Here is a 23,377-nt window from a genome sequence, read left to right as displayed (position 1 = left end):
GTGCTATGACTTTCCCTTTCACTAAGCTTTGTTAGGCTCCTATTTTATACAAGTCATATATGTTAAATGTGCTAGAACCATGCTTTGAAAGGCACTTGCAAGTAAGGTCTGCTTCTGTGTGTTAATGTGAAGGGGAAGAATCTTCCATTTTGGTTAAGGACATGGTAACCAGGGTCATGGTAGCCTAAGACTTACTGGGGGCAGAGAACTTTCCTGAAGTAAATGTAATAAGCACTAAATGCAAATGTAATTACTGCAGCACACTAGAACATTCAGTGGATTTGCTTGCTTTTCTAGGGCATTTCTACAGGTATCCTCAGAGCAGTTAATTGTGTACATTTTGTCCTGATCTAGTTCAGTTATGGCTGTAAGAGAACCAGTAACAGAGAAACTATTTTATTTAATTGTTTTCTTGGGTGTATTTTTTTCAAGACATTAACATTAGAGCTGAATTCTAATGGCAAAAGCTATTTCGATGACCTCAGGGCTGTAAAAGCAACTGCTTTTCAAATTACCCTTCTTCTAATGCACAGAATGGGGATACTTTCACAAATCAGGATGGCTGGAAGTTGTTTCCTCTTGAACAGCATTAGGTGAATCTTTGAACAATAGTTCATTTTATGACATTGACTCTGATAGACTAATTCTGCCCTGTTTTCCAAAACACGTCTGAGCTATGAGCAGAAGAGCAAGTTCATAGAGGGGAAAAACATACATGTACAGTGTCTTTACTGTTGTGGCAGTTTTCCATATAACTGCCATTGCTTTGAGATAAGTGTGAGTAGCTTACATCAAGGCTAAAACATTGTTCCCAAGAAGTAAGAGCATGCATACATGCTCTTAGTCAGTATGGCTGCTCCACTGGCAAGGTCATGCCCTTGTTTATATGTCCCCTAACTTTTCTTTTCTGTGAGCATATATTATACAGTTGCTTATGACAGTCCCCAAAAGCTGATCTCTGCTACGTGGTGGATTCCCCCCCCCGCCCAGTAACAGGCTCTACAGTTATAGAGTGATCAATTTTCTGCATCTTTGTATGTATACAGTTCATTTGAAATTTAAATATCACTTCTCCATAGATAAATCAAGCCAGAGGAGCAAATGGATCTGCTCAGTGATTCTGTTTTTCCAGTGACCTCTCTTCATGGCTTGAATTGCAGTACAGCTGCTCAGAGAAGCTGGCAAAACATAGTGTTCCTGAAGTCTGTTTCACAGTTCCGTTTTATCATCACTCTAGAATATGTTGTGAAGGTTCAGCAGTTACAAAGAGCTGTTTTCTTCTAGGGAGGATCTTTCTAGGCTACATATATTGGACCTATGCTGTATGAAGCATAGATAGGTTTTCAGTAACTAAAATCCCTCCTGTAAATTTGTTTTCATTGCAAAGACTGACAGCTAATCCAGTTAATCCTTAGTTATACAATATACTATCTGTCACCTTGTTTTATTATTCACAGGGCCTGATGGCACACTGTAACACCTCTGTGTTATGTTTTTATTTCTTTTGTAGCTAACTTGCCAACTTAGAACTTCTAACGCTTCTCCTCTTTCACTTCACATGTGTTGTTAAGGTTTTTGTTTTCTTTTTCAAATTTTGTTTTTGCGTCTTTTTGAGCAAAATTTTTGAGCCTGTTCTTGACTTCTGGGACCCAGGGGGAGTCCTCAGGTGTTTAAATTGATACATGCTTTAACATTCAATCGGTACCAAGACCTCTTGTTTTTGAAATGTACATTCTTCATTCCATGTTTTCATCTATGATTGAGTAAAAAGTGACAATGTAAAAATGTCATGTGAAGAGGCCATAGCAATAAATTTATAGTCTTGTGAAGTTATGGCTCATGTTGGCCCTGTATAAGTAGGAAACAAACCCCAGAGAACATGTATAATATAGCGCAATAAATTATATTTTGTTTTACAGGACTCTAAACCACCAGTTATCTCATTGCAAAAGTTGATTGTAAGAGAGGTAGCTAATGAGGAAAAGGCAATGTTCTTAATTAGCGCTTCCTTAAAAGGACCAGAAATGTATGAAATTCACACAAGCTCAAAAGAGGAGAGGAATTCCTGGATGGCACACATCCGCAGAGCTGTAGAAAGGTAAATTATGAGTGAAAGTGGGAGGGTTTGATTTCTTGCTCATCTGTCTTCTCTTCGCAGGACTCATAGGTGTAAATTTATTGTAAAAATCCATTTGACCATCCCTAAACTTTCTTTGTAAGATTGAAGCATGCAATCCTGTTTGTGTTCGTTGGGAAGAAGCCACTCATAAAGATGTAATAAAAAACAGCCAAAGACTTTATTCTGCTTTTTTTAAGAATAAATGAAAAAATTGGTTCGCTGTTGCCAAATACAACAGGACTTTGGATAAGGGCGGAAGATTGACACACAAGATAAGCCACATTCTAGGCAAAAACTTCAGGTTGAATCCTGAGATGGTTTTAAGTTGTCTAATGTGTAAATCAAACATCTATCTGTCTCTTCCTTTTTACAGCTGTCCTGATGAAGAAGGAGGAACATTTAATGAACCTGAAGCAGAGAGGAGGCTAGCTGAAGCAAGAGCTGCTAAGTTAAAAGACTTTCAAGGTAATGACTTAGTTATATATTCCACGAACTGCTTCTCGGCATCGTTTGTGATTTATGACTGTCTTATTCTTTTATCACATAATGTGATCAAGTTTCTCCTTCATAAGTCTTTCAAGGTAGTGTAAGATTATATAGAAATAGTTAAGTTAAATAAGCCTAATAAGCTTTGTGTGCTCCATGAGTTTTTCCCCTTAACTGTTAATTATATCTCTGCGTTTGATGCTCTGACCGTAAAATGAGTAATTGAACGTTGTACTCTGACAGTGATTAGGAAGGCAAAACTGAATTTGTTTCTTCCTTTAGAGCGTTTGAACATGAAAGATGACCTGATTATGCAAAGTCTAACTGAGAAGCAACAGATTTATCTAGAAATGTCTGAAATGAATGGGTTTGAAGACCATTCCCAAGGATCTCGATCTAGGCTACTTCTTCGGGGGGATATCTCAGAAAATCTGCAAGGAGAGGCAATTTTGAGGTCTGCAGTGACAGAAGGTAAATGCAATGTGGGAATGCGTATGCATTCACTCAAATGCAGGGGTGGGGATAAGCACATAGCATCTAAGTACAGATCCTGAAAATCACCCCGTAATAACATAATACTTTTATGTAACACTGTTCAGACTTCCTTATTCTCAAAACCAATCTTCAAGGTACATAAAGTGCACCTTGTGTGTTTAGGTCGAGGACCTTGTCCATAGATTGGATTTTTTTATTTTTAGGGGTCGGCCAGTAGAGTCTTAGGATGAGTCTATTCAGATGGGTAACTGAGTGCTCTAATAATACACCAGTCCTGAAATATAATACTATGTGAGGATTATATATTAAAATAGCCTATCTAAAGATAGTATATTTAGAAAGAAAATAAGCACAAACATAATTTTTATGTTGGGGAAAAAAAAGAAAAACCAAACACACAAGGCTTGATAATTTAACTTGCAATCAAGGAAGAGGTCATCTTTATATGTGCAATACAATGAGCCTGTTGTAAAGAGCTAGTCGCGAAGGAAAATTCATCTGTACTGCAGGCAATTTCTCAAACTGCCTGATCTTTTAATGTACTTGATGGTTGAAATTATTTTTTTTTTAAACTTATTAGCATCATGCACTTGTCTTGCTGCATAGGCATGGCTGTTTACATGACATGTTCTCCTCTTTCCTAGCTGAAAATCTCCAGAACCTTATCTTCACTCACTTGGGCAATGGATCCTGTCAGCCAGAAGATGGCTCTGGGTCAGGACTCCCCAGGAGAGCAGAGACCTTTGGAGGATATGACAGTAGTCCCTCAATTTCAAATAAAAGTAAGAAAGGGACCATTCAGCATTCTTCTGAGCTTCTTAGCTCTTTACCGTGTTTCTCTGTACAGAGAATGAGATAAGAACAATGAATTAAGTGAGGCTCTGATATAAGGAAGCTTCACCAGGCTCTAAAAGGAGGATAAGAGCAAACTTCTAGCATGTTGTATCTTTTGTTTCTGATACCAACACTAGAGAGCAGAGTAGGGCTCTCGGTGTTACACTAAGAGCATGACCTTAACCCATACTTTATAATTACCACAATTCCACACAGAATTTTAATTTTGTTGGGGGGCGGGGGGGGAAGCTTGACCTGAAAACCTAGGAAATTCAAATTCAGCTGCCTGCTTTTATTATTGAATCATGAAAACTTTTTTCCACTTTCTTTTGTACCTGCAGAGTCACTAAAGAGTTGCTGAGTCCTTAGATAATATAAATGGTCCTTTTGGCACAGATGATTTATCAGTTAATTAATGAAATGAGTGGAAATACTAGATACTATTTAGCTCTGGTTTTGCTTCATGCATTTATTGAAAAATAAAATGGTCTTTACTTCACTGGTTGTTAATGTCCAGAATACTTTCTGTTGTCTCTGAAAGGCTATATATGTCTGTCATACTATAGGTGCTTCATATAGTATGGTTTCCATCTCCTGCTACCTCCTTCCACACTTACAGTGGTGCTGCTTTGAATAGAATTTTTCTACTAACAAGTATTCCATGCTATGAGCTTGCAATTCTGGTAGCCACAGATGATCATTTTCATGCATACATTGTGGTTGCATCACTTAAAATAGTATAACGTAATTTGAACTTACTCTCCCTGTTTACCTTAACCCACTCTCCTCAAGTTTTTATACTTTTTTGAGCAGTTCTACTAGTCACTGTTGTCTGCTCTTCTGCTTTGAATCAGCATGGAGAAGCCATGCAGTTGCATATTGGTTCTAACATCAAAGTCACAATTCTTTTCTTGCTCTGTTATGCAGTGAGTTTTCACAGGCCCTGTGCTGGTGTGAGCTGCTCATATTCCGCTCTTCTTTCAGGTGGTAGTTTTAGGAAGAACAGTGGTGGTGACCAGAGACAGTGGGACTGGAGAGGCCCTGCAGTAAGTTCAGATGTGCAGCTCCATGACCTCCCTTCTGAGGCAGAAGAAGGATCTCAAACCGTACGTTGGGCTTATGCATTATTTAAATGCATTTCCTCGTGTTCCTCTTCATAATAGTGGTGCAGAACAAAACTTGTAAAGCTAAAAATCGTAATAGCTGGTAGGGCTAGACTGTAACAGAGTTCTGTCTGTCAAATTCTGGAGTCTGTTAAGGATGTTTTGTGGGGGGAGTTCATAGTTTAGCACTTGAGAGGCATGATCATTTGGTTTTATATTTATTCACTTGATGCTGTACCATTAACGCTAGTTTTAATCACTATGCATCTGTTTCAGCCTGGCCTCTGATTTAAGTATTTTTTATATGTGTATGGGACCAATCTCCACTCCAGCAGTAAACACCGTTCCCTAATGAGATGAACCCTTCCAGCTTGTTCTGGCAGCACTACCAATGCCCAACAAGTGTCTCTATCACAGATGTTGGTTTTGTCTTTTTTACAGAGTGATGTAACAAGGCTGGATGACAGCAGTGGTTTTCAGCCCACCATAGAGTCTCAGGTATGTTACTTCTGCTGTTAGGAAATCTAAGGAGAAATAGTCATATTATAATAGCATGCAAAAACAAAACAAGCAAACAAAAAAAAAATCACCAAAAATCTCAGTATTTTTAATGTCTGTGGAACCAGAAGCACATTAACAGCCTGTACTTTATGACTCTAACGCATTATGAATGCAGAGATAAAAGTCCCATTAGAAAACAAAGATGGGTTCTGGATATGTAGACATGCGTTTCAAAGAGCTGGATAACTACTTTTCCTGCATCTTTGGAGGGTTTGCATGTTCTCAGCTCACTGACAAAACTTGCTTCTGAATCACCCATGAGTGCTATACCTGTGTAGTGATTCAGTGCTGGAGCATGGGAGGAAGTGGTCATTAAATAGCTCATGTGAAGAAAGCTATGATGAGGATTGCTCCCTGGAATCCCAGTGAGATTTGCTGGGCACCAATTTACATCTGTGCAAGGACTGATACACTGAAATTTGTCATGCCTGCATATTGCTCTGTTGGCTGTTACTGTGTTAGAGTACTCTTGTAGCCATGCTTCCATTGTGTGTGTTTTTGTACAGACAGAGTTGATTATGTTCACTGTTTAAAAATTTAAAAAAAGTCTAATGCATCAAAACAGAGCTCTGTTCAAGTGTCTAATGTCTTTTTTCCTCTCCCTACCTCACCTCCTCTTCAGCTTGTCCAGAGGATACAAACACTGTTACAGTTGCTCTTCAGTCTTCAGGTAAACCACTATTTACTATCCAAGAGGTTTGTTAGGCATTAAATGTGATAAAATTTATGCAGGTGTAGAGAGGAGCTACCTTGAAAATATCCCCTAAAGCTAGAGCGAAGTGCAGAATTCAAGACATGAGACTCAAGGAAACAAACACTGTGTCTGGTATTTTGGAGGAAGTGTTAGATCTGTTGTCTTAAGTAATTGTTTCCTTTTTCCTGCTCACTTAAATGCAATTCTTTTCCTACTTTGAGCTCCATCTGCTTTCCATGCTCATTTCCTCTTAAAATTGTGGTTGATATACACATGTGTGTATGTATTAGTTGTTTTTACTGTAACCTTGTAATCAGCAATATTTTCACTGATTGGATTCAGAGTAATAATTCTAGGTGCAAGAAATGTTAATTTGGACATATGTAAGCATAACTTATTTGCTTGTCCATCTTCAGTATCATGTCAGTCACGATGAGCTGTACAAGCTGGAAGTTAGATCTGCTCTTGAAGACAAAAGTCTCTGTGATCTAATCTGGTAGATGCTCTTGTCTTTTGTTTAGCTGTGCGTGTTTTTGAACCCATGTGCGTTATGCTGAACTTCTTATTTCCCCTCCAGGCAGTGATATCTCAGCAGGACAGCTACATTGAGATGCAACGAGCCACCATGGTGGACCGGGAGAAGCAATATCGGCTACAGTCTACACGAGGCAATCTGCTGCTAGAGCAGGAGAAACAGCGGAACTTTGAAAAACAGAGAGAAGAACTGATGAATGTACAGAAACTTCAGAGCCAGCTGAAGCTGGAGCAGCAACGCCTGGAACGGGAAAGGGGACGGCAGCAGAGGGAATTTGAAAGCACAGAAGCTCGGCTGCAGGAGCGTGAAGAGGAGACTCGGCAGCTGAGAGAGAAGTTGAATCAGGACAGGGAAGAACTCGAGAGGCAGCGGGAGGCCTATCAGCATGACCTAGAGAGACTGCGGGAAGCTCAGAGAGCAGTTGAGAAAGAGAAGGAACGTCTGGATCAGCTAAGGAAGCTGAAGAAGCAGAATACAGTGTCAGGCACGTTCTCCCCAGAAATGGGACAGGTGAGGAATTCGTTGTCTTGGAGTTTTATTTCTGTTAACCTGCTTGTTTCTGAATGAAGGCTGCCCTTTTTGCAGAACTAACCTATGTTCACTTTTTACCAGGCTCCTTAAACCATCATCTGAAATAGCTGGTGATGGCTATTGTCAGAGAGATCAGAGCTTGGCAGTTCCCCAGTGTCTGTGAGATTCCACTGAGACATTTGGTAATGGGAATATTTTTTTAAAAAGACAGAAACAGAGATTAAGTTATTTTTGAACGTGGGTGATTGAGGATTTTTTTAAATACAGGCACTGCCCTATTGCAGGCAGGAGATTGCAGAAGGTGTACTACATTGGTAGCATTTTGTACGGTTGATTTCTAAAAATATTTCTTTTGTTTCAAAATGTGAAGGTTGGAGTCTGATTAAACTGGCTCATTTGTTCCTGTGGTAAAGTCCTGCTTTCTGTCCATCTTATCATCGCCTAATGCAGTATGCTTTTGCCTTCCTTTGCTAGGTGCAATATTAAACAGTCTGGAGCTGCTGAGGTTCCTTTCAGTGTTCAAGGACCTACAATCTTGCTCTTCTTTCTGTTTGCCAGTATGCTGTGGGCTTTGTCTAACCTGTTGCGTTTTTCACTAGAAAGTGCTTTATGTTTTCAGGGCTGAGGGTGGTCTCTCATTGTATCTGAAAGTGTGAAAATACCTATTTGACTTAGAATGCCTTTTTCCTCACATAGAACCAGATGCTAAGTCATTCTGTTAGCTTCAATGGAGAAGGGGTGGAACCATCTCTACCTGTCTTGAAAACCTCTGTGAGAGTGAGCGTCTCTGGGATGGATTACCTGGAACGGCCAGATTTGGTTCGTAGGGACAGTACCACCCTGGAGAATCGTCCGGTTCTTGCATTGAAGAATGAAGTGCCAATACATCTCCTGAGTGCAACTAACCAGATACAGAAACCAGCTGCAGTCCAGCAGCAGATTCCTACTAAGCTGGCCACTTTTACAAAAGGAAGCAAAGAGAAAGGTGGGAAGAGCAAAGCATCTCATAGGACAGACAGTTCAGGTAAGTGTATTTAAATGCATTTCTGATTTCTGCCAGCATTACAGGGAGACAGAACACTGCAGTTTAAACCTCTGGCTACCCATGTAGAACTGAGAAATTAATATGCTACAAATTGTTACTGTGCTTACTGCAGTTAGTAGGCTCTTCAAATCCTTAACTTAGGAGTTACATGTGTATACTATTTAAATTGGAAATCTAGCCCAAAGGGATAATGTTGAAAGTGAAGTTCTGTAATCCAGCAGGACAGAATGATGGTAAGAAGTTGTAAACCTGGATGTAAAAATCTTCTTGCCTAACTGTAGTGTTAAAGGGGGCGGGGGAATCTTGTTCTGCCTGAGTGAAATGTTTTGTGGCTTAACCTTTTCTCACTATCTGTCCAAAGTTGTAACGACATTGAATGCAATGCCTTTCTTAGCACCAGTCAGTCATTAAATACAGATTTCCAGGCCAGAATTGAGATGCTGTGCGTGTTGTAGAGTTGAAAGGGGCTAATTTTGTCACAAATAGAAGCAAGTAAAAATACAGTCACCCTGTCATGGTGTAATTTCTGCTGCTAACTGCTAGGTACTAAAGTAGTGATCTTTGCCAATGACAGACACAGTAAAAACCACTTCTTCTCTACTGCTTAAAATAGCCTTACTGCCAGTTTAGGAGAATGACCTATAATTTTAACTTACAAAATTATCTTTTTAGCTTTGCGTAGGATTCAGACTTGGCAAGCTTACCCATCACTTGGGCCTACATTGCTATAGCGGACTCAAGGCCAAAGCCGTGTAGGGAGGGGAGGGGAACAGTCTTTTGCACACTGTAGAAACGTCTGTCTCTGTCATGCCTAAAGTTGAGTACAATTGCAAACTTGCTTATGTTTTTGCACATAAATGAAGCCTAATATCCTCTTACCCTGAATACCAAATGCTAGTAAAAGGGAAAATAAAGCTCTAATACCACATCTCCCCAAGTTTCTTTTTAATAGCTCTTACGTATTGATCTCTGCAGTGGAAATGTACTTAATGGTGTTTTTCTGTAATTTATATGAAAGGTATAAAACAAATATATTGGTCTCTATTCTCTCATGAGCATTAGTGGGATGCATGCTTGTTATGTCCATACGTAGATTTTAGAACAAAATGGAACAAAACTTTCTGTACCAGAGGCAAAATACTGTGTATTGAATTTGGTTTTTGTGATGTGTAAGGAATGTGTACTGAGAGGAGTTCTTTGGATCCAGACTAATCATGTCATGAATTGCTTTTATTGTTGAAATTAAGAAACTGACAGGCCATAACACCAGAATCAATGTACTCTGCTGCTGAGCAGCTGTGAGACAGATGGAGAGCAGAGACAAAAGTTCATCAGTTCTGCGTGTTAAAAGTAGCACAAATAGCCACTGCTATTTGAATGCTAGGGACAAAGATTATTTTTTTTTTTTTTTTCCTCTGCTGTGCTTTATAATACTAGGTTTTAAATCTGTGGTTGTCAGGGGCTGCTAGTAACTGAATTAGAAGTCCTCAAGAAAGAGGAGAGAGAAAGTATTCATGGTCTAAACAGCTGAAGAGAAAAATCTAAGTAACTTGCAACAGAAGCACCGGCTCTTTGTGGTATAGCAGCTTCCTTGGATGTGTAAAGGTGTCAGTGCAGTGGGCCCCAGCATGAAATAGTGAAATTTGTGAAGTACTGCTAGCCTCAAATAGTAATTTGTAAAATATTTTCTTTAGCATCTGTTGATCAGAAGCAGCTGCTTCCCCCCAGGCTTGTTGGACGAGAGGAGGGTGTCCTGAGGGGCAGACGATCAGCAAGTCCAGTCCTCCCAAGCAGCCAGACCACTGCATTCCAGCCAGGTATGTCTTGACCAACTTGCATGTCCATGGAAATGCGTCAGGCTCTGTGCAGTGTCATGAATCTGTCTTCTTCCATTTTTTCCTATAGAATTGTATGGCCCTACAGATGCTCAGCCGGAAGCACTTTCATCTGCCTCAGCGAACCTATTCAAGCCCAATAACATTCACGTTCAGACCCTGGTGACCTCTCAGCCGAGTCTGTTAAATGTGCAAGATGATACCAGCAAAGAAGATGTGATTTTCTTCTGATTGTTTCCACTTAAAGATTAATCTTCTGACATACTGTTTTAAGAACTCAGGCCCCAGTGTTCAACGTGACAGAGACCTGACATGGATGTCTTTTCACCCTGCCCCGTTACTACTGGCAAGGACCAGACCAGGATTACTGTTCTACTTTGTTGGCTTCTCTGCCAGCAGCTCAGAATGAGGGCACAGTAGTAACAATTTGCTTTTAAATTCTCCAAACACGGAAATGTATTGACACATGGCATGGGTATATAAATTCAGAGCATATTAAAATGCTGCCACTTATTGTAATGTGCTCTTTTCAGAGAATGTACACTCTTTGTGGGCACCATCTTGTAAATTGTTATAGTTGACGTTGAACCGCGCAGATTTTTATGTAAAAATTTTAGTAGTGGGCCCCAAAATGGCTGCGAATTTTTAAATCTGTTTTCACAGGTACATGGTCAGTAATGGATTATGCTAACAGTGTGTTGATAACTAGTTGACTAGCAAGCCAGTCTCCTTACAGCCAGGCATGACAGGCATTGTGATATCTGCTCACAGGAGCCAGACTAGCGTCTCTGTTTCTCTAGTGAATTCAGTGGAGCACATGCTCAGTGGCCAGGTACAGTGGAAGAGAGAAGGTAAGCTTCTTAACAGAGTCTTCAAGGGTCAGGAGCTCCACCTGCTTGTGGATGAGAAGGGTTGGACATGAGAGAATATACAACGATAATGAGGAGTTCGACTAAATGCACATTTCATGGGCCATCAGCTTGCACTGGGATACCTGTCTCCCTGGAGATGTTGGGTAGCTCTCCATGTTAGTGAGAGCAGTACAGGTTCCCAAGCAAAACTCGTGAGTTGGTTCAGAATGAACTTAGAGACTTGGATTTTGTTCTTTGCTGAAGACATGTATAAGAAGCATTTGAATGCAGTAATTTATTGTCTTGTTTAATCCTAAGTTTTCTGCATCTTTTGTTTGTCTGTTAACTTGTTGGGACTTTACTCCAAGTACCAGAAGATATCAAAGCTGCTGTTACTGCAGGGACTTCTCTGCAGTACTGTGTTAGGAATGAAGGGAAACAGTTTGGTTTTAAAATTTAAAAAAAAAATATTTAAAAAAATATTCTTAGCTAAACCTGTGTTGGCTTAGCTGCTTACAGCTAAACCAGCTTTGATACCTCTTGTTAAATGGGTCAGTTCTTAATCATGGAATAGTGATGACGTTAAGTGTTCTGCTCAAAAGGCATTATTTCCCTTTGTAGTAATTTGCACAGTCATTTTGTTGTATTGTATTACTTCACTCTGTATCTCAGTTCTTTATTACACACATCGCCTACGGATGTGTATTCCAATATATGTTGAATGTGACCAGTCAGATATATTGTGCACAGGAGAGATTGTTTAGAGGGTGTTATTACAGAATTAAATCAGTATCTTGGAGCTTAAAAACTTGGGTTAATACCGTTCAGAACATGATTGATAATATGTTTTTTTCATATCTTTATCTCTGGTTTAAAGTGATTTTTAGCACCAGTGGATGGAATGCCTGGTCAGTTCTCGATTCAGTCGTGTGGCAATGGCATCAAATGGCAATGCGTCAATCTCCTCAAATCATTGATGCTGTCTCAGTGGTTAGGCCCTATGTGATGCTAGTAATGTTCTTTAAGGCCGTAACTTCACCTTTCTTGAAAGTTTTAAAATTATTTCAGTAGTTACAGCACAAGAAACATTATAAATTTTCAGCAGAAAATACAGTTTATTTTCAAGTGGTGATAATTTGGGTTATTGTCTTTCTGACAAGAAATTGAAAAACCCAAATTTACTGGTCAGTGTGAGAGGGGAAAGATAAGCTACAAAATACTGAATTGGTCTTAGGGAGCAAGCACTCCTTGCTGTAACACTTCTTGGATTTAAGGGTCTTTTTCTTTGCAAAGTGATACTGGTATAAACCTGAAGCAATGGCACTGAGTTCAGTGAGAGGAAACTCTAAACCATCTGCCTTGTTACCAGGCTGGTGATACTCCCCCACCCCCCAACAAATTATTACTATGAAATTGGACACGCTTCACTATAATACCAAAGGACTGCTTGGTAAATCATCAGCATTGCAGAATTTACACAGAATATCAGTGGCTAGATCTGCAAAAAACAGTATGGGGAACATAGTGATTTTTGCGTTGTTGTGATATGATGTTGGTGATGGTTAGAACATAGTTCTACCCTATATTCATTTTTTGCATTCCTAAAAGCTAGGTTGGAATGGAGGGGAATTCTTCTTAAAATTAATGTAACTTCTGATCAAGCCAGCGTGTGAGATCCAGCAGCTCTACAGGACTGATTTTTGAATCGGCTGATGTGGAGACTCCAGTCATCTCTGATACCCACGTAATTTCTCCTGTAAACATACAGTGAAGCAGCAAGAATGCACAGTATGTTCTCTCCTTTGTGCTGTGGTTTGGGCCACTCCTAGTGAAAACTCTGTGCCCCCATTGCCTTAAATTACCAGGTTTTTAGGAGTTTTAGCCTAAAGCTAAGTTGCATCAGTGGAATAAACCACCTCAACCAAAGAGGGATGTGTCTATTTGGGTATTCGAAAACAATTTTTTGAAACGTTTATTTAATTTCATTTTGTGCCTGTCCTAAAATATGGGAGAGAGTTTTCTATGGGCTGAAGGGGTTGGTTTGGCTACTTTCTTCTTCTTCTGTGCAATGACTGAACTCAGATATAGAACGGCGACATCTGGAAAATAAAGTCTGCAGTGAGGTCTCATTTCTTTTAATGTTTTAACTTAAACATAACTATTTTAATACTCATTGTCAGCAGTGCTTCGAATAAGTTCTGGCTGTTAGCAAAGGGACCCAGAATCGTTACAGGCTAGGCTGTTGGTTCAGCACCCCAAAAGCTCCTTGGAATATGGGTCTTCAATCTGTAACTGAGAAATTACCTTTAAAGTCATTATCTGTCTTCAGTACACATGTCTAGCTGCAGCTAGCTTTATGAAAACTCTTTCACCTTGAATAGAGACTGCATCTCCTTTCACTTGGGTCAAAATCATTTAAGTGCCATGCTAGGTATTCATGTGGCTTCTGTCCAGTACCGTACCCAGCACAGAGAAGGTTTTAGAATTAGTAAATGCTGTGATATATCATTGCATACCAGAGTATGGTAAAATTATTTATAGAAGGCTGAGGGAAGCAAGTGAAAGATTTTCTTTAACTGAATAATGGGTCATCTGTTCAATTCTGCAAAACTAAACCTGTGAAATTGTTATCACTCCAGTTGAATTGAACTAGTTTTGGACTCTTTACTCAAATGTTGTTCCTAGAAAAATAAATTTTCTAGGCAAATTAGATTGCAAAGTACTGCTGTGTCCTGGGCTAAGTAACCTGCTATTGATTCTGAGTCATATCCTTTCTATTTGACTTTTTGATTACTTCAGATAGAAGTTTCTTTTTAAGTGATATCTGAGGATTAGACCATTCAAAATTCTGTGCCTCCCAGGTGCCTTTTGGCTTCTTTCTGAGCTGGGGTGTGGAGGAGATACAGCATGAGCTTTGAACTGCCACCTTCTTTGCTTTGTGTCACAGCCTTAAAATTGTTGTCATGTTTGTCCTTTAATATTGTGATGTTGCAATGTAGAGGCTGTTTCAATGGTTCTGATTTTCAGTTTTATGCTGGTGTAAAGGATGCTTCCTCTTTCCCTTCCCATCTGGAAGGTGGTCGTTTTGTATTTCGGACTGAGGATACCTCCATGTTCACTAGTACTGAGCGCATCTGCCCTGTGTGTATTGTAAATGCTTTCCTAGTTTTTAACTGTGCTATCTGTGGATTGTAGTTGTGGCATGTCCCACAAATTGAGATTGCTAATCATTTCCCAATGTGAGGCAGAAGAATTGGTATTTCTAGAGATGCTTGCTCATCAAAGTAGTAGCATTCCTGCAAAGGTAGGAGCAATTCTAAATAATTTGCAGACAGTTTGTCTTTCCGAGTAATAGTCAGATGATCCTGCATACATGGAGCTTGGTGTTTGTCATTTGCATTTACAATGAAAGTTGAAAGTTAAACTAGGAAAGGGTTAAAAATATATCTTTTGTTTCACTTCTACTTTCAACTCTGCAGAATAGGAGCTAAGGCTCCCTGGTGCTGCTCAGTGGAGTCCCTGTGTGTTGTGCCCCCATACAAGGGAATTTGGAGCGTTTTGTTGTCTTCCCCAGCAGTTCTCACATTTACAAGAAAAAAGTCTTCTTGGCGCCAGGTTACCATGTGCTATCCTTGCCTGAGCTTCTTGCTGAATGGATAAAAGAAAAGCCTTTTCCCCTGCTCTCTCTTTCGAGGCCAGACCCAACATCTTTGTAATCACTGGCGGCTCTTTATCATTTACCATCAGCATGTTATTCTTCAAATACCATTTGTGTGAGCTCTGGTTTGTACCATTTGTGCCATGTTTATAAATCAGTTTTTTATATTTTTGTATTGGAAGAAATTGGAGCACTTTAGAAAAGTTTATTTCAAATTCCATTTCTGTTTATACCTGGAAGGAAATCTCTCATGAAAGTAGATACTGTTGGCATAACTGCATGCATCTCACTCCGAGCTGTGAACTCTCTTGATGCTCTTTAGTCTTAGGTCTGGTTTCTAGGCCCACCTTGCACTGTAAAGATTTAATAAAGAATCATGGTCCTTGGTTAAATTGACCATTTTGTTGGGGAAGTGTTTGGTTTTGTTTTTTGTTAGGGTGTAAACATTGTAAATAATTCCTTTACTGTTGATACTGCAGTAGCAACATCTTTGTAGTCTATTTTATTTGTAAAGTTGATGGTTAAATGTTAATATTCTGTTGAATTGTGCACTCTTGATTAATTGTAAACTTGATCTTAGCACACCAAATGATGATTTTTACAATAATTGCAATGTTTCTCCACTGAAGGATTTCAGAGCTGCAATAGGACTGAAACCAACTTCTAGCAATAAAAAAAAAAAAAAACCAACATTTGAAAACTGACTGCCTTTATATATATAAATATAAAAATATTTATTATTTTCTATTTCAACCAAAGATCAAAGCAGCAGCCACTTCTCACATGCTTCTCATTTTCTACCCTGGGCAGAAATAACATGCCGTATGAACAAAACTCTTCCAGAGGAGAGGATGGAGCATAGGAGGTGTTAAGTGGAGGATACCAATAGCTGCAGTCCTTGCCAGTGAGGTGGGCACCCCAGGAAAAAATCAGCTGGTCTCAAAATGTCTGAACCCAGCATAATAGCAAGAGCATGAACTTAACAAAGCTGCTTATATTAGCATGTAGGTACTTTGCATGGTGCCAGTCTGAGACATGCCTGGCTCTGTCCCAGACAGTATCGGTTCCCATTTGGAACAAGTATAACAAAAATAGAAACTTTCTCCCTAGTGTTTGTGCCAATTTGGCAGCTCTCACTCCCGGCACCATCCCATGGCCTCTGGCTGGTGCAGTGCTTCCCAGCTCCAGAGTCAGCAAGCTGTGTTTCCTGGTAAAATCCCCACTTCTGGCATACTGGCAAGCTAACCCAAAAGCTGTAACCTCAAATAATTTATAGAGAGATTAGAACAGATGCAAAACTGGGGAGAGGGGGAGAACTGGGACTTGGATTGGTGCTCTCGAAGGAAGAGGTATGATTTTTATCATCTGAATCCTGCGCTGTAGCCAGAGTTGAGGAAATTCTTCAGCCAGTTTTGGATGTGCCAATGCCAGTGGTGCGCTCTGCAAATCACTTTGCACAGTGATAAGCCTTTGTGTCTATCAGAGCATCTTTGGAGGACCCAGGTTCTTTGTGTGCAGGAGTCAGTAGAATACAGTCTGCATTATTCCGTCTCTGAAGTGCGGTTGACATCTGGGTTGCAGCACAAACTGGAACTCAATTGGAAAAACGCAAGTTTTTCTACTGTTCCAACATATGCAAATAATCAAAAACTTCTAGGCACACCAGTGTTTAAAATATGACTTGATCTTTATGGGAAGTAACAGACTGATGTGTTAGCGAATGAAGTTTTTAAGTGTGTGTGTGTATAAGCTTTTGCTCGCGCTTCCTCTAAGAGTATTTCTTGCATCTGCTTCTGCTCTGTTCAGCTTCCAGGGAGCTGAGCCGCAGTGGCCGCTGGAGGTCACTGCCTCTGTGTGCTTTCAGACCTCGTTGTCTTTGTCGCTAGAGCAAGGTGAGTGACTTCATGCCCATTTCTAAATATTTTTCAGCAGCAAGAAATGAAATCGGAGTGATTTCATGGGGGACAGCTGAGAGGGACAGCCTAGGACAGAAATTACGAGGAGTTGCTTCCAGAGCAGTGGGTTTACTTTTTATTTTCTAGTTGCACCGTACTCTCCTACAGCCATAATCGTGTGTCAGACCAGTAGGAATTGTTTCTAGAAACACAGAAGAACCTGGATTGCGGAGATCCAGGGTTAACGTGGCCAAGAGGGATCCTGGCAGCACAGATTCCCCCTGGGAACTGCCCGACTGCAGCAGCCCAGAGCTCAGCAGGGGCAAGTTTAAATCTTGGGCAGAATTTGCATCTGTTAGAAGTTTGGTGCTGCTGCAGCCATCGGTGTTCAAAGGAGCGTGGGTGTTTCTGTGTTATGCTTCAGTTCTTGCCGCAACAGCAGGGCAGACATTCCTTTGGTGATTGCAAACACCTTGACTGACAGTATCATTGATAACGCTGTCACTGGGCTGTGAGACGCACTATCCGTTTTTCACAAGAAGGGTGTGATTTCAGGAGAGGGTGTGATGTCAGGATGGATGGCGGTGCCTTCAGAGCTGTTAACTTGCTCATACCAGTATTCCAGCAGCTCCGCCCTGCCTTGTCTCTCTTTAAAATCTGTAGCTAATTAACCCGAAACCCAAACCACATTCTTTCTATTTGGATGAATCATTCTGAGGCCATAGGCAATGACCAGCTTTATGCTAAACCTTCCTCTTTCATGTGGGTGAGACGTGGCTGATGGTTCCCATACGTGCATCTGAGATTCATCGGCAAGCCAGATGCTTGAGGACAAACATGCACAGAGGATATTGGCTCCGCAGTGTGCTCTGACAGTGGGAATGTGCTGTTTTCTGCCTTTCCCTTTCCTCACCGCTGTGACTCAAATCCGGTTTAATTTCTCATCCCAGCGATGGGGCCAGCCCGAGGCTCAACAGACAAGGGATGGGGGGGTCTGTCCTTGTGCGGTGCCTACATTGTTTGCTGCTTCTTGGCCCATGGGATCTGGCAGAGGATAAAAGCCCAAACCCTCTTGGAGCTGGCAGTGCTGGAGCGTGCGACGCACTGTCCCTGGGACAGCGTCGCATGCACAGGAGGCTCAAACAGGGCAGGGATCGCTTTGTTACGGGGCTCCATGTACAGAGGAGCGTGAAGAAAGCCTCGTTGAGCAGCACAACGTGGATGTGCCTCTCCGTGTCAGAGCAGCAGCTGGTGCCTTTTCACTGTACGGGGCAGAGCGTGTTGCTAGACCTGAAGCTATCCCCAGTGGCTGCATGTGATATGCGGATCTTTCAGGGAATTTGAGACAGATAGATGTATAATGTCCTTTTTCCCTTCTATAACATTTGAAGTCACGGACAAAATCACGCGGTGTGTAGTTGGTGCTTTGTTTTTCCTGAGCTGCCGTGAATTGTCATCGTAACAGCAGCCTGTAGTCCCGTTCCTTGCTAGCTGCATGGTGGGTGTACTGCAGAACATTTGAATGATCTGTATCCAGTGTTAGCCAGAAAAGGGAATTTCTCAGTTACTGCTGTGCTGGTTTTTTGCTTAACAGCACCGACCATCCGCAGTGGAGAAGGGAGAAGGGCTGTGTGCTGCCTTGGCACTCTAGCAGGTTCTGGGCTAGGAGGAAAGAGAGGCCTAGGTTTGACCTATGTCAAGATTCTAAATTAATTCTATTAATTCAGAAGGATTTCTGTCCCAGTTACCAAATTAACCCCTAAGCCAAATTCACCTGCAGCCCAGTTGGCCTAAATCTTCTGGCCCTAGCACTGAAGCAGTGAGTGGATCAATGCATGGAAATGTCAAACTGGGAAAACAGGTCTGCTGGGACGACGTCAAGCATGCAAAAGTAAAAGGTGTCTAGTTTTCCCGAGGGGTGCTCCCTGCCGGGAGCTGGTTCCTGCCAGGAGGGACAGCATGGGGCTTTCTGCCAGATGATGGAGGATGAAGGCAACGAAACCCAGCTCTGGCTGTCTTTGTTGCCAGCAGTGGGAAGCCACTGCGGACCAGCCGAGCCCAGGTGTGCTTGAAGTGCTGGTTTTCCCTCAGAGGTAGTTAGCTGTAAGTATAGTTTGAAATGAGGAAACAATTCACAGACGCTTGCAAAGGCTTCAGCAGCAGGGCCACTCGCTCCCCTAGCTGAAAATGCCGCAAGCGTGGCTCAGATAACATTCCAGCGCCAGGAGCAGGAGGCAGACAGACCCGTGTTGCTAGAAGCAACTTTGTCCCTGGTGCAAAAGGCGGATGTGGCCGCGAGCCAAACTTTATTGCTTGGCAGCATGAATAAAACAGCTGCTGCTCAAATGGCTGTGAATGAAACCTCTGCTCCTCTGCCTTGCTGAGCAAAGTCGGACTTTGTCCGACCCTCAGGAATAGCTGATATAATAAAGGTGAAGCAGCTCCCGGCTTGCTAGCAGGGATGGAGATGCTTCGTGCTGGCTCCTAGTCCCAGCCGTGTCCCGTGCTGTGACTTCCCCCCAGGCTGCAAGCCTGCTTGCACTTGCATGTGCGAGGCATGGCCAAGCTGGGAGCTGCCCCACGCTCCAGCTGTCGGATGGTTGGGCTCGATGCTCTTAAAGGTCTTTTCCAACCTAAATGATTCCATGCTGCTGCCTGTAGTGCTCCAGGCTGGGTTTGCAGGGCAAGCTGTGGGCTCGTCTCCCTGCAGCCTGGTGCAAAAGCCTCCCATTAGGCTCGGCAAGCGATGGGAGAGGCGGCACAGCAAGGGTATATGAAAAAAAGGCCCAGCCTGGGGGCTGAAAATGGCAGAGGCATCAGAAAACAGGATGGAAATGAAGTCAGTTTATCTGCTTCAGCCACCAGCAGCAGGGCAGCTTTCTTCCTTCCAGTCTTGCCAGTTCTTGCCTATACTAGCAGCAAGGAAGGGTTGTGACATTGATTTATTTAACTCTGAAATTGAATAATGGATCACACCCAAACCATGCTTCTGTGGCGAGACAGTTGGTTGCACCTTTGGTGCTTGTTTCCTCTGACCACACTGATTCCTGTCTCATACCTCCCACCCTTAACAGAGCTTTTCCTTCCCGACCGCTGCCCCCACCATCACCTGCAGCAGGGCCCGGAGCACCCAAACCTCGGGGAGAGAAGTGGCAGTGCTTTCCTCCATTCTTTTTGGCAGTGAGGAAACCCAGCTCCACAGAAGGTGACCAGGTAAGGGCAGAGAATAGCTTAATCTTTGGAGTTTTAAACAGATTTGTGTCTCCTTCAAAGCTAGAAGGCAGTATGAGACCTGAGCTTTCCTAAGGCCCGTGTTACAAAGAGATAGGAAGATCTGAGCCCTTGATGGCCGATGAAGATTTGGACTCAAGTGGGGAATGTTCTTTGCTATTTTGCTAAACATTATCTCAACCATGGGCTGGGAAGACTTGCAGCTTAAGCATACAGAGCAGGCAAGGGACATGATGGATTTTATTCAGATTTATTGAAGCAGCTCCAGGCTGAGTAATAAACACACACAACTGCTGTATAAAAAAAAAAAAAAAAAAAAAAAGTACAGAACCAGCCCATGGGCAAAGTACTGTCACGTGTTAAGACATTTCAGGCAACTGCCTCTGGTGCTGCCTGCATTCCAAGTCACAGCAGACAGCAGCACAGTCCAGAGCCTGCTGCCAGTTACTTAGAAGCTTCCTTTGTCCTTTCTAGTAAATATCACTTAAAACAAAATATTCAACGAAAGAAGTAAAAAATATTCCTCTGGTTCCTGCTCTGAGACCACACGAGTTAGGAGAAAACTTGGAAACCTTTTGCCGTCTCAAGGGACAGCACAAGCTGCCAGTCCGAGGAGCGGTTCAAAGCCAAAGCTGTGTTGCCGTGAGCCCTGCTGATGCTAAATGAGATCCACGCAAGGGCTGGCATCCAGTTCACAGACTTGCTAGGTAGGAGGAGGCGTTCCTACTGCCCGTGTCTTCTGTCTGGATCCTCAGTGAAGTGAGACACTGGCAAAATCAGGTGTGAGGCCTGCAGTGCAGAAAAAAGTATTGTGAAACCAGTGTGCAGCAAACCCGAGAACACTCCCCAAGCCTCAAAAACCTCAAACGCTGTTATCGTGGAGTGACTGCTGCGTATTTCCCTCTACATCCAGGAATTTTCTATAGGTATCGCAGGATATTTTATTACATTAAACAACTTCATTTGGGTAGTACATCTCTTGCAAGGGGAAAAGAAAAAGCCTGCAGGGATCTGTGATTCACTGGCATCTTTTCTGCCCAGAGCCTTTAGAAAGGTTTAATTCCAGTTGAAAATTTTTGAAAAGTTAATCACTGTGTAGCAGGAAAGAAATGGCTTGAAAGGGACACCAGAGAATAATTAGAAGCGGAGAAACCTTGTGTTTATATGTAGACGGGGCTTGTCTTACAAATGCAATTACCAACCATTCTGGGACTAAATCCCAGCTATAATCTTGTTCTGGCACCAGCTCACAGCCCTCGCATCCCACAAGACATTTGGGTGCCACTAGCAGATTAACCGTGGCACCAGGAGGAGGAGGCTGTGCTAAAAGCAGCAGCCAGTCCCCCATGGCACCGCACGGTCTATCCCAGCTCCTGCAGACAGACTGCCTGTTAACATAACGCTCAACTCCACGAGCTTTCTGTACCCGGGACGACACCCAATCCTCCTCGCAGAGAGCATTCCCCAAAATCTTTGCATAGGCCAAGACTCAGTGGAAGGGCTAGGATGCCAGGTTAAGTGTCTCGTTATTTATACTAATCTTCTCCCCGCAGCATTTCAGCACCTAAAGAGACGTTCTCTCTCCTGCAGGGTTTTAGATCCCAAACTACCAGCCTGGAAGCACGTTTCTGGAGCTGTCGCTCACACAAGGCTGTTCTCTAGGACAACTCCAGTCCCGATCCACGTGCATCCACCCCTCGGGGTTTAACCCCTGTGCAGTGCAAAGCTATATAGAGGAGTTCTGGCTTGATCCGCAACTTTTTACCTTCCAGGTTCTTCGCCACACCGCGGCTCAGGCAGACAGGTACTTCCAGGTGCTGACGAAGGCAGTGGGGATGAGGGAATAAGGCACTGTCGTGATGCTGCTCCAGGTGTCAGATGATGGGTCGTAACAGTCCAGCGTTTTGCAGCGCTGAGCCCCGCAGTAGCCCCCCACCACGTACAGTCTGTTGCCCGACGTAACAGCACGGCAGCTGATGCGCTTAGCGGTGACGTCCCCAAATTTGGACCACTGGTAGGTATCACTGTGGAAGCGGTAAGCGGAGCTGGCAGAGAACTCCGTGTCCCCCCCGATGACAATGATGTGGCTGCCCACCACGGCAGCGGCCGTGTACCGCCAGGGCTGGGGGCAGCTGGCGGGCACTGTCCAGCGGTTCTGGCAGGGATCGAAGCACTGCACCTTGGGCAGCTTCTCCTGGTTGGCGCTGGTGCCACCAAAAACAAACAGCTTCATCTTGGCTCCCACCACGGCGGCGTTGCTTACGCCTTCTCGGAGAGGGGCCACTAAGGACCATTTGTCCAGCTGCGGGTCGTAGTGTTCGACTTGCTTGAGAGAGACGGAGGGAGAGGCCGGGAAGGCGCCGCTCACTGCCGTGTGACCCCCCACCACATACAGACAGTGGTCCAGCTCAGCGGAGCCGTGGCCAAACCGCGCCACCAGCATGGGAGCAGCTTTTGCCCACTCGTCGTGGAGGGTGTCGTAAACCCAGACGTCTTTGGAAGCGCCGTTCTCGGAGCCTTTGCCGCCGGTGATGTACACTTTGCACCCGATGGCACAGGCGCTGCACTCTTTACGAGGGCTTGGGATGTCTGCACGAGGAATGATCTCGCTGGTTTTATGATCCAGCATATAAATCTTGTCGCACATGAAGGTCTGGCCGCCGAGCAGCAGCAGGGCCTGGCTGACCTTGCGGGGTCGGGCACAGCACCCTGTCACCAGGCCGTCGTTTTGCAGGATCTTCATTTTGCATCGTACAGCATCAGCCACGATCTCCTCCCCCAGCTTGTGGCTGGTCACCAGCTTCTCGCAGGCCACTTGCTTCCGCAGGTAGGACTCGGGCAGAAGGGCCAGGCGGACGGAGCGCAGCAACTCTGGCAGAACTTCATGGCGTCGGGGCAAATCGTACCGGATCCAACCTATAACAGCTTCGTAGACCAGCGTCTCATCCTCTACTTCCAGCTCTTCGCTCTCCACCAGCTCCAGCAGCTTGTCTTTGGGCAGGCGGAGGAAGTCTTCGGTCTTGCAGAGCGAGGTGAAGTTGGCCAACGCCATCCTCCAGGACAGCTCCAGCAGCCGCTCGCAGCAGTGGGCGTCGGACAGCAGCAGCATGTTCAAGCAGTTCCCGGGGTAAAGATTCTTCTCCAGAAAGTCGGCCGAAGCATCCCGAATATCCTGAAACTGCAACATGTCCCCAGCCTCCAGCAAGGACTCTGCGTTCTCCTCGTTAATCAGCACCCGGGCCGAGTAGGCGTAATCCAGCAGCAGCTCCAGCACCTCGGGGTGGAGGGAATCGTGGAAGTTGACTTCGGCGTCTCTGCTCTCCTTCAGGCCCCCGCTGAACATAGCGTCGAAGTAACGGCTGCAGGAGGCCAGGACGGCCCGGTGGCAGTGGAAAGCCTGGTTCCCCGCTCGCAGGACCACGTCGGTGAAGAGGTGCCGCTTGCGGAGCAGGTTGAGGTGGGTGAGGAGGGTGTCGGCGTGGCCCGGGTTGTGGGAAAGGAGGA

At 43.5% G+C, this 23,377-nt stretch overlaps 2 protein-coding genes across 3 annotated transcripts in view; one reads left to right on the top strand and one right to left on the bottom strand.

The window, feature by feature from the left end:
• ARHGEF18 (Rho/Rac guanine nucleotide exchange factor (GEF) 18) overlaps positions 1-13,609 on the top strand; it is a 43,209-nt gene extending 29,600 nt beyond the window's left edge. For both annotated transcript variants that reach the window (XM_010562178.1, XM_010562179.1), the window contains 11 exons: positions 1,920-2,098; positions 2,493-2,584; positions 2,888-3,076; positions 3,745-3,882; positions 4,919-5,040; positions 5,479-5,535; positions 6,221-6,268; positions 6,870-7,337; positions 8,055-8,382; positions 10,098-10,220; positions 10,309-13,609. In XM_010562178.1, the coding sequence (XP_010560480.1) occupies positions 1,920-2,098; positions 2,493-2,584; positions 2,888-3,076; positions 3,745-3,882; positions 4,919-5,040; positions 5,479-5,535; positions 6,221-6,268; positions 6,870-7,337; positions 8,055-8,382; positions 10,098-10,220; positions 10,309-10,469 (1,905 nt within the window). In that variant the 3' untranslated portion in view covers positions 10,470-13,609. The remainder of the gene's footprint in view (positions 1-1,919; positions 2,099-2,492; positions 2,585-2,887; positions 3,077-3,744; positions 3,883-4,918; positions 5,041-5,478; positions 5,536-6,220; positions 6,269-6,869; positions 7,338-8,054; positions 8,383-10,097; positions 10,221-10,308) is intronic.
• Positions 13,610-20,490: 6,881 nt separating this feature from the next.
• Positions 20,491-23,371, bottom strand: LOC104828491 (ectoderm-neural cortex protein 1-like). The gene is made up of 2 exons (XM_010562177.1): positions 21,639-23,371; positions 20,491-20,662 (listed from the first exon to the last, which is right to left on the bottom strand). Exon 1 carries the CDS (start codon positions 23,214-23,216, stop codon positions 21,666-21,668), a length of 1,551 nt encoding a protein of 516 aa, XP_010560479.1. The 5' UTR covers positions 23,217-23,371; the 3' UTR covers positions 20,491-20,662; positions 21,639-21,665.
• Positions 23,372-23,377: the final 6 nt, after the last annotated feature.

Source organism: Haliaeetus leucocephalus, unplaced genomic scaffold, assembly GCF_000737465.1.
Source record: "Haliaeetus leucocephalus isolate CR32 unplaced genomic scaffold, Haliaeetus_leucocephalus-4.0 Scaffold157, whole genome shotgun sequence".
In the NCBI taxonomy this organism is placed as follows: Eukaryota; Metazoa; Chordata; class Aves; order Accipitriformes; family Accipitridae; genus Haliaeetus; species Haliaeetus leucocephalus.
The sequence above is the reverse complement of the archived record's forward strand: the minus strand, read 5'-3'. Positions and strand labels throughout refer to the sequence as shown.